Raw genomic sequence first — 15,707 nt, 5'->3', positions numbered from 1 at the left:
ACACCAACATATCGATATTCTGAACAAAGTTTCGTAATATAAACAAGAAAATGAAATCTGATTAAAAGCAGCGACTAAGTGTAGGTGCATCTAATCCTGAAAAATGATTGTACCGAGGAAATGTCTCAACTACCATAGCTTCGCAACCTAGATCTCAATAAAATCGCAAACTTTTCATGGCCCGGTATGAAAACACACTTGATGTGCAGTCTAAAAATGAAGTTGTGTTTTATTTTGTCAACATTTAAAGTTTCCTTTAAACGATAAACCTGTGCAGCTTACTCATGAAAGTAATAGGCCCGGGTTTTCCTCGATCACAGATTTTTGTTAAACAGAATAAATAATATTGTTCAAAATTGGAATATTGTTTGATTTGTTTAAGTTAGTTGATACGTATGTTCGTGCACTTTGATAAATCAGGACATAACTTCCTTTGTTTTTCGAGGGGGATACTTGCAGTCCGCGACATGGCCTCCGTGGACCACCTGGAGAGGTATCACCAGAACGTGAAAAACAGTAAGCTGTCATGGTTTCCGAATCAATTTAAAAAAAGTTCAGATCTGTAGAGAAGGTCCGATCGAGTGATAGTTGATGGATGACCTTACAATCTTAATTGAAAAAAGGATCAAGGGGGGATCATCCTCAATCGTTTAAGAATACGCCCCGCTAGGTTGACGCCCGGACCCTTATGTACTTCTGAGCGAAAACCCTCGTATAGGTGCAGCATTCTATTCCTAGAAAAGTGAGTCATCCCTTAGCTCCATATATAACATATAGCAATACCATCCGATATGACAATTGTGCTTAAGCACGACAGCAGTTATTTTGGTTCCCTCTTCCAAATTTGGAGAACGAGTTCTGTTGTTGAGTGCCGAATTTAAACTCTCTTGTCTACAGTAAACAACATTTCAAACCCTCCAAGGTTTTGCATATGAGCATTACTAAGGAGCTTAATGTTTCATAAACAAATTATAATTTATAATGAGTACAAGTACAAGAAAAAAATTTAAACCCTTTTTAATCAATTTTTATATTATCGGCTCTGATATTATTGTGCATAATGTAGTGTTTTGATCAAACAAATCTGTAAAGTCAATTTTTCCGTTTATAGGCTGGCATAACCGATATTTCGGATTGGTTCTCCTCTTTCTCCCCTTCTTATTGAATTAATGGCTACAATTCTATTACTCTTCCGCGAGAACAACGAAACCATCTGAAAGGGAATTGGGGAAAAACAAATCGCCCTCGGTCGTTTTTCAATTTTGTTTCACTTGGTTGAAATGCCGTCAACCCGGGCCGCCCAGGCGTTGGCAGTGATGAAGTTCCTTCACCATTTTGAGCCCCTACAAAACCCCAATCCCTCTTCCACGCCGAACAGCTGAAAGATGCCTCATTTTATCAATCCTTTCATTTTAGCTGAATAAAGTGGGCCGACGGATAACGTAACAATATTGAAAAGTTCGGAAAATTTGAATAACAAAAGCTTTATTCATTCAGTGGGTGCGTAGTCCTTTTTAAAATTACCAGAGTTTTTTCTTTTTTAGAAACTGTAAAAAAATTAAAAATTTTCTTTACTAATTTTTATATTCATTATTACATACAGTAATTTATTAATTTAATGGTTCGAACAAACTTAATTCTCCATTATTATTACTGTTAATACTACCTTATTACGAAAGAAAATAGTAATAAAACAATACACGCCTTTGAGAGTAATTTTAATAACCTCAGTTAAATTATAAGAAACATTTTCACGAAAAACCACCGAATAGTATTTCTTTGGCGTCTACATGGATACAGCTAATGGAAAATGAAGTCATGCCTTTGTCAAAAAAAATATAGGGTATTTGTTGCAGCTGTAAGAACAGTCATGCGATACAGAGACTGTGCAGAAATCGAAAAAATCCAAACATATTTCTTAAAAAGCTCTTTCATCTCCACAAAAACTGCCTAGATTATCTAGTATATCTAGATACAGAAAAATACCCTATTTTTTCCATAACGTCCAATTACAATTAAATATTTTTAACAAAATGCTATTTCACTCAGACACAAAGCTCTAAACGTCACTTAACGAATACATCATCCAATATTTCCGTTGTGTTTATGTCATAACCAATAAAATACGTTAAATAAAATAGTAACTAATAATACAACCTATTATTATTATTAATTTTTAAGGGCGTTTTAACGCCTAAGGTTGAAATGTCACGCCCTAACATCCAAACCTTCTTAGGTTAACTATATCTCTTCTGAGTGCTATGAATCTCTGACTCCAAACATTCACACATAAACTAATCTATCCTATTGCCATCCAAAGGTTTAATTTATTCTTTTAAAATTCTTATTTTGGAAGGTCAAATGTATGCAAAAATCTCATTTTAAATTACATATAAAATTTAATCCTGTTTTTTAATTAGAATTTCAAATATTTGTTCCATAATTGAAACATTTCGCATAGGCTTGTATGGCCAATAATAATAATAATGGAGTCAGACTAGCATATTATTATTATACAGTTTTAGTTTGGAGAAGTATTATTATATTATTATTTTAATCCGTATATGTTTAGCGGTCATAATTGACCGTATTAACTGTTTAAATGAATTATTTTTATATAAAGGTCTTGGTTGTATCACGAGCTGGATTCCTACCCACGATCTTTGGCTAGAGCTGCTATTGTGCTGAAGATAGTGGGTTCAAATCCCGTTTTTTCATCTCAACCAAAACCATAGATAAAAGGAATGTTATTATTACTTATTTTTGAAATTTTTGTAATGTACAATTTACACGAGGTCTGGTCTTACATAGCTTTTTGTTGTACTCACGGGCCAACATATTTGTACATATAACAAGCATCAAAATATTAAAAAAATAATAATAATAATTGCACTGATAGTTGGTTACAACTAAATTGTTAACTGAGAATAGTTGTAATAGAGAACAAATAATCGAAACGTTGAATGACAGCTATACTAAAGAACAATATCAAAATTCATCAACAGTACAAGGAAAAGAAAAATTATGCTATTTCTTTACATCCCTATGCTATTGTATAAGCAATCACACATATGTACTATTAATGCTCGTATATACGTACTACTTGCACGCGCTTCATTTGAGTTTATTCATATATTGCGAATGATGTTAATTTTAATGCTTCCTTAAGAAAAATTAATGCGTTACTGATTTGTTTTTGGCACGAGAAAGTTACTAAGAGGCATAGGTTGATATTCTAAGGATAATAAATTAGAGAGATGCTGGCTTAATCTGGGATCTCTTACCCTTATATATAAATTGGACACTTTAGAAAGATATGCAATAAATTTTCGTTTTCATATAAATTTCATATGTTACATATATTGTTGCTTTTTATTGCGTAAGTACTACCAGTAAAAGCGAAATTCCGTAAAACGAGAACAATAGGATGGAAATAATTTAATTGGGCCCCTATTTAATTCATACAGCTCTACTATTTTTACAAAGGAAGTATGTGAAGGGATGTTTTCTCGTGATGAATGGCGCATTTTTAATAATGATTAAAAAGAAAAAACACATAGACGTATTTATCTCGGGGGAAAAAAAGAGTACCCTGTTAGTCCAACTATCCAGGTGATGATAGCTTTGGAAACATTTACACGAGATAATTGATAATAAACTCTTTTGTGTACACCTTTTCTTCACCTCGAGCCGAGAAGGTTTTTGCAACGGGCATTCGTATTTCCAACAGTGTGATTACCTTTCGTAATTAATATGTGAACTTACTGCTCGCTCAGCTAAATAAAACGGCTTGGCACTGGTTCAAATGGCAAAATAGTCACCCCTTTGGGGGCCATCGTCCCGAGGTTTGTTGAATGCTTCCACTTATACGGACTTGAAATAATCCAGGGTTTCACTATATTTACAATAGAAACGAGCGGTAAATCTCGTTATACCTTCAACTGGAAACATCCAGAGGAAAAATATTACGGTGATAAACTACTGTTGAGTAATGTCTGTATGCACAAAACAATCTGTTGTCAATTTGGAGATGAGTTCAATGTATACAAACCTTTGTCATTTATTACTTTTACAGTCCAATAATTTAGAAATGCTATTATGCTGACGTGAGTGATAGTACGTGTTTTTACACTCCGCTACCAGAAATGTTAATGAAAACTACAAAACAGAAATAGAAATTGTAAAAATTGGGTCAAAATTATCAAAATATCCTATTTCTGTTAGCTATTATAAAAGCCTTTATTAACTTTGTTCTATTATTATGTATTGTTATATTATTATTATTTCTGTAGTATTATTACACCCACGAAACGGATTTTTATTAAATGTCGAACTTAGTTCTATCACGAAATAATTACGCTGGTCCTTTTATACATTTAAGAAAAAAATCTTGTAAGAATATCGGGTTTGAATTCGGGGCCGCTGGATTCGATCTCGGGACCTTTGCCTTACATGAGGTCGTGGCCGCCGACGCCCGTTTTTAATTTAAAAAACTAAATGCCGATGAACATTCTTTTAATCGCGAATATTTTTTCCATTTAACAATATTGTTACTATAATTTAAGGGCTATTCTAAACTTTGTAAGAGTTTCTACAGGAGCAAAGGGATTATTAAATTAACTTATTAATATAATTAAATTTAACTTATATAATCTTGTTTGGAATTGACTGTTAATTTTTTTTTCAAATCAGGAGTCGAAAAGATTACGCTCTTTTGCACTAATTATTCGTCTAGTTTGCTCAAACTGAACTACTGATTTTGCTGTAAGGTTTCTGATTCTGTAATACTGTAAGTAATAGGATATTTTGCAAGGGTATGGTATCCAGTCTCTACCGATCATGAATAGCGTTCCTAGTACCAGAGCTTTTCCTTGGTAGAGTTAGAGCGGAAACTGTGATGATAAAGTCTTCCCGCTTTGCAAAGTAGTAAAAGTTACATTTTAAGTGGTTTTGTATATTTTTACAGAATGATTATTGATTTTATGAGATACGGGAAACTTTCCGAATAAAGTTGTGAAAGATTGAAGTAACCTGAAAAGTGAAATATCTCGAATACAATTGAGAATTAGACTTCGGAAAATAGGGACTTTCCTCTTTGTCCAATTTTATGTGAGTATAACCTTCTGAAGTATTTACGCCTGTTCACGATACACCTAAGGACAAAATTGCGGTTCGGTAGTAAAACTAAAGTAAAGTAATTTCTCTCATGGGAAGATCTTGATGTCAAAATACCCGTTTGATGTCGCGGTTCGATAGGCGATAATCCTTTAGTACAAAGTTTTAAAGTCCTTTTCATTTTTTTTTTTTTACCTACAATTCTTTAAAAAGTAAATCAGCCTTTCTCCAATTATTATAATCCATCGTTTTATAATAATTAAAAGATATACTGAAAGAATTGAAAATCGAAACATTGCAAATTAATGTAAATAATAATATTCTAGTATAACATAATTCACTTTATTGTGTGCCATGATATTGCCTTGGTTAGCAACAATGGTACATTTCCTCGAGCGGAAACCGCCCAAGGTACCGTCCCATCCTTTCCTTCAAACTTCTACTTCCTCTGGAGGTTTAATCGCCGTCGTCTCCATGACGATGCAACGATGCGATGCTCTCGTAACGCGCGGAACGATATTGCCTCACCATTTAAATATATCCCACATACGAGTTAAACTTTTATTACACAAATTTAAAATGAAAGTCTGAGCCGTTCAATGTGAGTCTACATTTTCCGTGGATTAATACTTAACATATAAATTCCTTTATCGAAAGGTTTTGTTCAAACTTTAGCTAAAGGATTATAGAAAATTTACAACTTGCATTGTCGTAGTTTACAGTTATCTCGCATTGAATATCTTTACATTATATTCCCATAGAGAGGTAAGAGCTATTTGCCCTTTAAACAAAGTTAATTCCATTCGTTCTTCTAATTGGTCCTGTTATCATGAATTACTAAATATAGATTGCCTTATTGATCATTATATGTAATAAAACGATTAAAATTTAGTTGCTAACAGTCAGACTCATTAGCGCTTATAATTAATTAGTAATGCGTGCTCATTAGCTTTGGCCAATAATTTTGTATATTGTACTAATGTATTAATTTAAAATTAATTTATTATTCTATGTTATCTATATTGTTTACGGAAACGATTGAAAATAATGAAATGAAAATACTCCTACCTTTTTCAAATGGTCATTAGTTTTTATTGAGAAATATTACATTCTCTAGCCTTCTAAGATTAAACTTTATATTTAATAATGGGCACTGAATATAAGATCATTGTCTGTTTTATGTATCATACACGTGGCAATTGTTATTGAAACAATTTAATTGGCTACTTTTTTCAAGCGATTAAATGAATAAAGCAAGATGAATTTTAATGGTCCAATATTAGCTCGTTAATTCTTTGGAAATTACGAAAGTTTTTTTCAACAATCAATTTACCTGCCTTAACTTCAGCAATTTTTTTTCTTTGAAGATTTGTCTGTAGAGTGATGAACCTGAAATTTCGACGATACCGATCATATTGGTTCGCCTATCCTTGCTGGATTGGTCTGTGTTGCCTCACCCTGTTTATCCAAACCAAATTTCTAAAGTTATATCATTTTTCATGTACAAAAAACGCGTATGACAGACCGACCCAGCGAGGATGGTCATACCAAAATGATCGGTAACGAACAAATTTCAGAATTTCCTCGCTTTTAATATTTTATTGGATAATATTATTATATTCCTGTATGGATTGTTCTATCCTTTAAATCCTTTCATGATTGAATATTAAAATGAATTATACCTCCCCCTTCTATCTATTAATCACAGGCTCATCGCAAATCCCAAGGTATAAATTGCAAGACAGGTCGTGCATTAGTCGTGTAAATTTGGGAATATGGTTAAAATACGCCTTCACTGGGTATGAAGATCATAAATCAAAAACTAATCTACTTGTTCAAAATATCTTCTCATATTTATCACATAACTGGTGCCTAGATTATTTCAACGTTGATTATTCAAAAACCCACAATTCATTTTTGTAGGTAAATTCACTAATTTCGTAGTCCGCTTGAACAATTAATATCTTACAATTAATTAAGGGTTTTTAGTTGAGATAAAAAAGTCAATGGCACGAGCGGGATTCGAACCCACGATCTTCGGCTAGATACGCCGCTACTCTACCACTTGAGCTATCGTGACCTCGATCCACTCGGACACTAACTTCCCATCTCAACCCCGAGTCCGAGTGGATCGAGGTCACGATAGCTCAAGTGGTAGAGAAGCGGCGTATCTAGCCGAAGATCGTGGGTTCGAATCCCGCTCGTGCCATTGACTTTTTTATCTCAACTAAAACCTTAATTATTTGTAGGTAAAGTTAGAGAAAAGAAAGTTCGAGTAATCCCAGTCATCTAGGAGGGGTTAACGTCAAACTACTCGTTGGGGATCGTAGACCAAACCACTATAAATATTATGATTAATTAAGATGTGTTGTGGTGTGCCAGGTTTTGAACCCAAAACCGTTAGCGTGGCAATATAAAGTGTGTCGCGAAACGTCAATTCTTCAGAAGGTTATCTTAGATGGCAAATCGAAATAAAAAGTCATTATTGTTCAAAGTCAGATTCTCAATTGTATTCAAGATATTTCACGTTTCAGGTTACTTGAATCTTTCACAAGTTAATTCCATGAGGACCCTCGTGTATCATAAAATAATAGTTTTACTATAAATCGACCACCAATGAAAGATCATTAAATATGTATGAGATTCATTTATTCGTGATTTCAAATCTGACTAGTACTCTCGAGAGACACACCACAGTTACACGACTACACAGACAACACACACTTAGAGTGAGCACAAATACTTTGATTAAACCTAACATTTCTTTTTTTGTATTTCATTGTATAAATTCATATTCATATCTTATATGTATTTGTATGTTGTTTGTAACAATGTTTATAAATCCCAGACCCTGAAGATGATCTCAATAAAGATCGAAACGTTGCCACGATAAAGACAATGCTTCTAACCTACATCACCCCAAAACTGCATCTCACGATCTTTAAATGATCATTAACTAACGGTCACTTAATCAATTACCATTACACACATATAAAATAACTTAGAAGTTTAACATGTACTAGTTTCCAAAGTACTTCTCTAATGTTTGCGTAAGATTTTGTAGGTCTTATAAACACTGGCATATAGAGCGCTTGTGCGGCGCAAAATGTTGGCCCGAGTAATGGACTGTACTTAATTTCTCAAAAGTCAATTATTGCCAATGTAAAATTAATTTCTAAATTGAAAAATTGATTTTTCGATTAACAACGGTTAAACAAAAAATCAGTCGTTTGAAACTTACATTTAAAAAATAATTCAAGTAATACAAAGTAAATAGAAAAGACTCTTTGGTATAACAGTGAAAGTAAGAAAAATCAAAAACCTTTAAGAAGTAAAATTAAATGGCAAATAAGTCTACCTTCTTAAAAAATGCCAAGTGTTGTTTCCTGGCAGATTCTACGGCTCTCAAGCTTTTTGTTTTTCTTTTGTATTACTTCATTATGTTTAATAGCAGTTTTAAAATCTTAATGGATATTTTTTTAGTGATAGACCTTTGAGAAATTAAGTATGTGTTTACAGCTAAGGGCAACTTTTGTTTATGCGCCATATCTGCCTTACAGAACCAAGAATATCTTATTTAAACTTTTGACAAGAACTTTGGAAACTTGGAAAGAGTTGATTTTGTAAGTGATTTTGTATTTTGTTTCCTCAAGGCTACAAAATAATAGTAATAATAATAATAATATGGTTATCAGAAAGTTCGCCAGGTCTCTTACGGAAGAGCTTATTCTGTTTGTTCTAAAAAATACGCGAGGTGGGAAAACGCGAAATAACCTTAGCAGCTAGCTGGCTTGAAAAAAATAAAATATGGTTTTCAGTGCTCTTTCCATTGGTGTAATCAAATTTACAGTGGGATTTACATTTTATTAGATATGAGAGTTAAAGTTGTGAATTGTTGAAGTAACATAAAAAGTGAAATATCTCGAATTCAATCGAGAATCAGGCTTTGGACAATAGAGCCGTTTTAGTCAAGTTTGACATGTACGATAACATCCTGAAATATTGACGTCTGTTCAGGGGCGTATATCCGTTAAAACTGTAAATGGTTCGATTCCTTATAAGCTTTTTTTTATAATAACTTTTCGCCGTTTAATCATTGTAATTTGTTAATATTGTACTAGTTTGTCTTCAGATTTTGAAGAACGTAAATCTGAAGAGCAATATGTTCTGTCATATTAATGCGACAACGTAAACAAAACGCAAAAAAATTCTATAATAATTGTTACTCATTTTTTCAAGAGATCCGGTTATTGTTGACGATGGATGAAAGAGGAGAGATCCTTTTTTTTCCTTCTTCCCAGTTGGTCTGTATTTATTATAGATCCATTACATTTTCAACCTTTGATCAAACATTCAGAATCGCATCCCAAACTGCTGGATGCTTTGTGATTGATAATACCTCTCTTTTGTATACGCATTCTTTTCATGGCGATTTATCCAGAGAAATCGTATACGAGAAAGAATAAGTCGTTTCCATTGTCTTTCTCCTTTGCAATGTCACTAAACGGAATTCTACGAAAATAGTACAAAGACGCAGTTGTGTGGGCAAGATTGACAGGACAGATTGTTACTCCTTTGAAAAGAGAAACTTCCCCTCTCGATATAAGTCCTTATAGCAAATGTAGATCTCTATCCCAGACTGCGCTCTGCAGGGACTCAGAGCCACCGGACGGATAAATAAATCAATAAATAAAACTAGCATTTAAGACAAATCTTCTTTTTTTCTGTCAGTTGACTTAATAATGGTTTTTCTTTGTTCACAGCCTCGCGTATTCGATACGAGATCACGAGCGGTAACATAGGAGGTGCCTTCGCTGTCAAAAACATGACCGGAGCTATTTACGTTGCCGGAGCTCTCGACTACGAAACGAGGAAAAGGGTAAGTTAATTAAAATAAGCCCAATAAGCATACCAACGTTTCTAAAACAATAAAATAAGTATTGTTCTACTTCTTATTTGAACGCCTGGTTTCATCTCTTGGTAATTTTCATAAATTACAATGTATTAACTTACAAGTATTCCTTGATAAACTAAATAAAACCCTTCTAAGTTTCGTGTAATGCCTTTCGCTCAAATACATGGTTAAATTATATGAAGAGAACATTGGAGCGAAATAATCTTACTTAGCTGCTCTTTGAGTTAACTATTGTATAATTACTTTGTAACAAACTAGTTAACCTTCATAAAGGGTTTAGTTAATATATGATGTTGTTTGTATCCCCGTTTAATTTGGCAGATATTTCTATTTTAATAAAATTAAACTGGGTAGAATTTAAGAAATATTTACCCATTTGTTATTGTTTTTATTAACATTACTGCATATCCGATGACCACGTAGATGCCCTTTAAACAGTTCACAAAAATCGGTCAAACTTTAAGCAAGAGCGAGGAATTAGCTCCGCGCAGACTTTCGAAGCACAGTAATCATTATAATAGAAATTGATTACATGAAGCAGATAGACGTATACTAGTCGCATAGCCGTTATTTACATTGGTTGAAATAATTTGAACGATTGTATCTATTTGCGTGAACGTTGGAGTCTACTTTGGTATATTTTGTTATGAAATATTGACTCATAGACGCACCAAACTAGACAAGGTTATTTAGTAGTTTATATATATATAAAGTGAGAGAGTGGGGGGGTAGGTAGTAGTTGCAATATATAGGGGTAGTCACGTGCGTAACACCAAAAACCCTGATGGCTACCCGATTATGTGATTGCATTTATTTGCGTGAGTGGTGAATAGATACGGTCTGTGTGGAATACCGACAGACACACCGAAATAGTTTAGGTTATTTAGTTTTATATATATTTGCAATGTCAGGGGGGGGGGAATCACTGATATAATATCAAAAATCCTGGTGACTATCCGTTTGTGTGAATGAATGTTTAAATTTTTATGTGTATCGACCTGTCTTTGCACACGAATAATCAGGATCCAGATATATGTTTAAGAGTTTGATAGGTGGTATTCACTTGCATAATATACTACCCTAACCTGCTGTTTACCCAATTATGTGAATGTATTTATTTACGCGAATGGTTGACTATGTGCGGACACGGTGTGGATTATCGATTATACATAGAACTGTTGAGCCAATTAAGTTAACATAGGAAAAAATGCGTGATTTTTTTATCTGAGTGAATTTTTTTATTGGCGTGAATAATTGCCGGCCTCCCAACCGTTTAGTTGTTCATAATTTTAGCATAATTATAAGGAAGGTTTCTGCAATATATCAAGAACTCTTAAATCCCGCCAGACTTAGATTACGTCGTTTTCATCTAATAGTATAATAGTATGAATGGTTATTTTATTTCAATAACGTGGAAGGGTTAAACGTCACAGAAAGAGGCACTTAATAAAAAATTGAGAGATTGAGAAAACGTGAGCAGCAAGACTGTGTTCCTAGCCGTTATCTGGCCAAAAAATAAATAAAAAATAAAAATAAATCAACTACTGCATATTTTTCTGTATTTTGCAAAAATTAAAAATAAAATAAACGTAAATTAATTAGACGTGTCCAGGTATAAAAAGTGCTTCCAAATTGCTTTTTTAATTCCTGAACCCCTGGGATCGATATGACCGCTTCTGTAAAGATATACATTTAAAAATGCACAAGTTTAAAAGCAAATATTGTTAATAATATTTTCGTTCTTTTGAATAATTCGGTTATCTTTATCGTAAAAATTGATTTTTCTGAGTGTACTAAATTATCTATTACTGATATTTTATATACTGCCCATGCTCGTTCAGTTACTTCATCAAATATGCTAAAGTCGAACTAAATGTTCATTTGGATGTTTATCGAGAAAAGAAAATGAGAAATCAAATCTTTTATTCGATTCGTTAATCTTGTAGTTGGCATATTTATATAAGCGAAGGATTGAAATCGTATGTCTGATTCTGAATTCATTATTTTCTCGATACTGTTTTCAATACTTCTGTGATGCATACATCACAATTTATCAAGCCTAATGAGATCTCGTTCCCCCCTCTCTCTCTCTCTCTCTCTTTCCCACTAGCTGGGATTTGTCCCTAATAATTCGTACGTTGGGACAATTTGTGAAAACCTTTTACTATTGAAAGAAGTAGATTTCTAAATGTTAATCGATTTAAATTTCCAGTCCGTTTTGATCCTTCCGACGATACAAATTAACAACGACCAGTTCTGATAAATTCAGATTCGATCAAATCTGAAAATATGGCGCATGTATCAAGTTGATTGTTTCATTCGTTACTCAATGTAGTAATTGAAAATACATTAACATAATAGCCAACGTCAAAGGAAACTATTCTCAATTAATAAACTAGCTGTTTGTTTATGGCTTGTCGTTCTGCCTGATTAAATTCGAATCGTTATAATTATTTCTTGTTCACGAAATAATGAATGAACTTCGTTATTTTTTACGATGAATAAAACAAAATTGCCTCCATATTGTGAAATTGAATAGGTTCTAGTTAATCACAGCCCGGTTTTTTTTATTGAGCAATAATCAACCTTAATCATTTATTTAGTGTAATCATTCGCACTCTGAGAGCAGGTGTCGAAACAACTGTCCTTTTAGACGTTGGGAGGGAAGAGATCGAGAGGATTTTCGTACGTGAGGATTACAGTAGGGTTGAAGGTTAGAATGGGATTTTTCGTAGGTGGATCTTGGAACTTCTTTTATAAAGGGAAGAATTAGGTCTCTATTGAGTATTGGTGAGGTTGAGGTGATAGAGGGTCTCATTCTGCGTCATTTGGAAGCTTTCGTTGAACCCCATGGTTCTATGCCATATTCGTTTCACAGTTAATTTTTATATGATTATATTCCCGAGGAAAATTTTGATCTGTTGTCTAGTCGCCTTGTAAGTATGTAACCAGTATCTTCGGTTAAGTTATATGGGGATTCCAGGTCAGTCACTTGTCAGTCAAAGCTCAAGTTAGCGGATGATGTTTTCGTTAGGAGGTGGTGACAGGCTCTAATATTATTAGAGGTTATGATGCGACATAGGGTTAAGGTTATGTTTTGTGACTTTGTATTGTTGGGATGGGAAGGGAATCAGCAGGTTAGAGGACGCCAATCTGAAGAACCCTCGGGCCTCCATGAACAAGGGGCAGTGAGAAGATCCGACCTTTAAGCCAGGAACACACTTACCCGATGCTACGCCATGCGACGCTACCCGACGCCTGGCCACGTTTTGTTGGGGTGTGCACATCTATGCGACGCAAGCACACGTACTGTCCACAGCGTTTATCACAATAATCACTATCACAATCGCAACGCATCTTTTGTTCTTAATGCACTATTTTGAGCAAAACCTTGTAATAAATTGTTAGTTAAATTTTATGAGCACAACCATCTAATAAATTGTTTGTTAAACTTAATTGTTTTAAATAAAGTTACTCCTAACCATCATAATTAAACAATGTTTATAAAAACTTATGCATTTTTGATCTCGTTTAATTTGGTTTACATTAAAATAACATGTTGTAATTAATATAACGACAAAATTACACGTACTTAGTTTGAAATAAACTACAAAAAATATGAGAGTCCTGTTCTGATGCTACCAGACATTACAAAATGGTGTAATTTTACGAGCAAAACAATGAAATAAATTGTTAATTAAATTTTATGAGCAAAACCGTGTAATAAATTGTTCTAATTTTAGTATATGTACCGCCGAAGCGAGTAGAATACATTGTTAGTTAAATTCATTATATCAAAAAATCGTATTCCGGTGTTTTGATTAGTTTTCTACCAAACCATTAAAATTATTTTTTTAAATAAAAACTAATTAATTTTTAATCAGTTAATTTGTATATATTTGTATATATACATATATTGCACAATAATTATGTTGTAATTAATATAACGACAATAATACATGTAGTTTGATTAAAAATATGAGTGTCCGGTTCTTTTACTGTACTCGATGCGACCCGACGAAAATCTGGACAGTGGGCATCGCAGAGCGTCGGGTAGGTTAGCGTGGCATAACATCGGGTAGATGGGGGGTAATGCAACCTTATGGAAAATTGGAGTTTGGATTTGCGTCGGGCAACATCGGGTAGCGTCGCATGGCGTAGCATCGGGTAAGTGTGTTTCTGGCTTTACTCTAAACTCTAAAGTACCTGTGATGTGTAAGGATGAGGAAGTGTGTGGAGACTAGGAATCCCTCATCCAGAGTATACTCAGTTGTCATACTCAATCGGAAGCCTGTTCGAATTGATGAAAGATCCGGCCCAGCCCCTACTGAAGGGAGGATGCGATAACGCCCATACGACGGCACTGTTGAACTGGCAATGGTGAGGACGCCTAAACCTAAATGGATGATCGGGGATTATATTAGAGTATTAGTATTCCCGGATGGGTAGTATTTGCTTAAGCAGGTGCTTTTCAAAGTGTTTACCAAAAATTGGCAGTACCTAATGGGATGATAGGCATTCGGAACGTGGTGTGATAGTTTAAGTGAATCGAGTGTTCGGAGTGTTGTATTATAAAATCTAGCTCGGAAAACTATGGCTTTTGATAAGAGTTTACTATCTAGAAGGATAGATTTTTAATTAGGTGTTTGACGTTGAGTAAAAGTTTAGGAGGGGACTGATAACGTAGCGGAGGAGGTCATGTAAGGATTCTTAAAGTCTCGCGACGGAGTCGAGAAGAGACAACTTGATTGAACGAGATGCTTTTCGTCCGCTGATTTTAACTCACTAGTTTATAAACTTTAATTAAACTTAAATTTTACCTCCTCTAACGATACGAAATCTATTGCCGAGACCACTACTTGGTGATTATATTTTAACTGTCTCACCCACCTCTGGTTCATGGTTTGCCAACTATTTACAATTAAAATGTTGTTAAAAGTACTTTTAATTTTGCCAAAGCAATATGTGTCAGGTTTCTGGGAGGCAGTAATTTATTTGGAAACCTGCCTAATTTCGGATTTTCTTAACTTTCGTTATACCGTGTCGTACTTCATCATTTTGAAAAATGTTTTACTACTTGCATTAATTGTTATCTGAACAATTATTTCTGAATTGCGATAAATTTGTTAGAAAAGAGGTACTGTTTGGTTTTATTATGAAGCCGTATAATTTTAATAAGGATTGTTTGTCAACTATTCATCATTATCAGGCCGTGTGATTAGGGGGTTCTATTCGTATTTGCCACGCTAGCGGTTCTGGGTTCGAACCTCGACATACTCCATGAAATTTTATTTTATATTAATTGGAAAAAACAAAGTAATTGTGAGTCCTTGTCCATAACACCCAACGACCAGTTGGATGTTATGACTTCCTACCCAAAATAAATTTTGGCCGAATGAGATAAATGCCAAATCCAGTAAGTATTCATAAGTCTATAATAGATTAAGTCGAAACATTTTGATAATTCTACTTTTACCAAAGGTCAAAACTTTAAAATCGCTATCTTGAAAAGTTATGTTTTTTGACTTAGCTGTGCCCCGAGGATGCAGATTTCATTAATATGACGAAATAGCATATGTCAAAAAAAGTTTATTTAAAAATACCCCCTCTATTCCTCAGGTTCGTTTTCCGTATACTAATCCGTTGAATTTTGATTGATGATATTGTTTTTAATTCG

General features: G+C 33.9%; 1 protein-coding gene across 11 annotated transcripts in view; it reads left to right on the top strand.

Moving 5' to 3' along the window:
• LOC106665649 (neural-cadherin) overlaps window positions 1-15,707 on the top strand; it is a 538,139-nt gene that overhangs the window by 486,651 nt on the left and 35,781 nt on the right. For all 11 annotated transcript variants that reach the window (XM_024226991.1, XM_014392225.2, XM_014392222.2 and 8 more), the window contains one exon: window positions 9,879-9,994. In XM_024226991.1, the coding sequence (XP_024082759.1) occupies window positions 9,879-9,994 (116 nt within the window). The remainder of the gene's footprint in view (window positions 1-9,878; window positions 9,995-15,707) is intronic.

The sequence above is a fragment of the Cimex lectularius genome, unplaced genomic scaffold (genome assembly GCF_000648675.2).
Source record: "Cimex lectularius strain Harlan isolate CLEC.00 unplaced genomic scaffold, Clec_2.1 scaffold104, whole genome shotgun sequence".
Classification (NCBI taxonomy): domain Eukaryota; kingdom Metazoa; phylum Arthropoda; class Insecta; order Hemiptera; family Cimicidae; genus Cimex; species Cimex lectularius.
The sequence above is the reverse complement of the archived record's forward strand: the minus strand, read 5'-3'. Positions and strand labels throughout refer to the sequence as shown.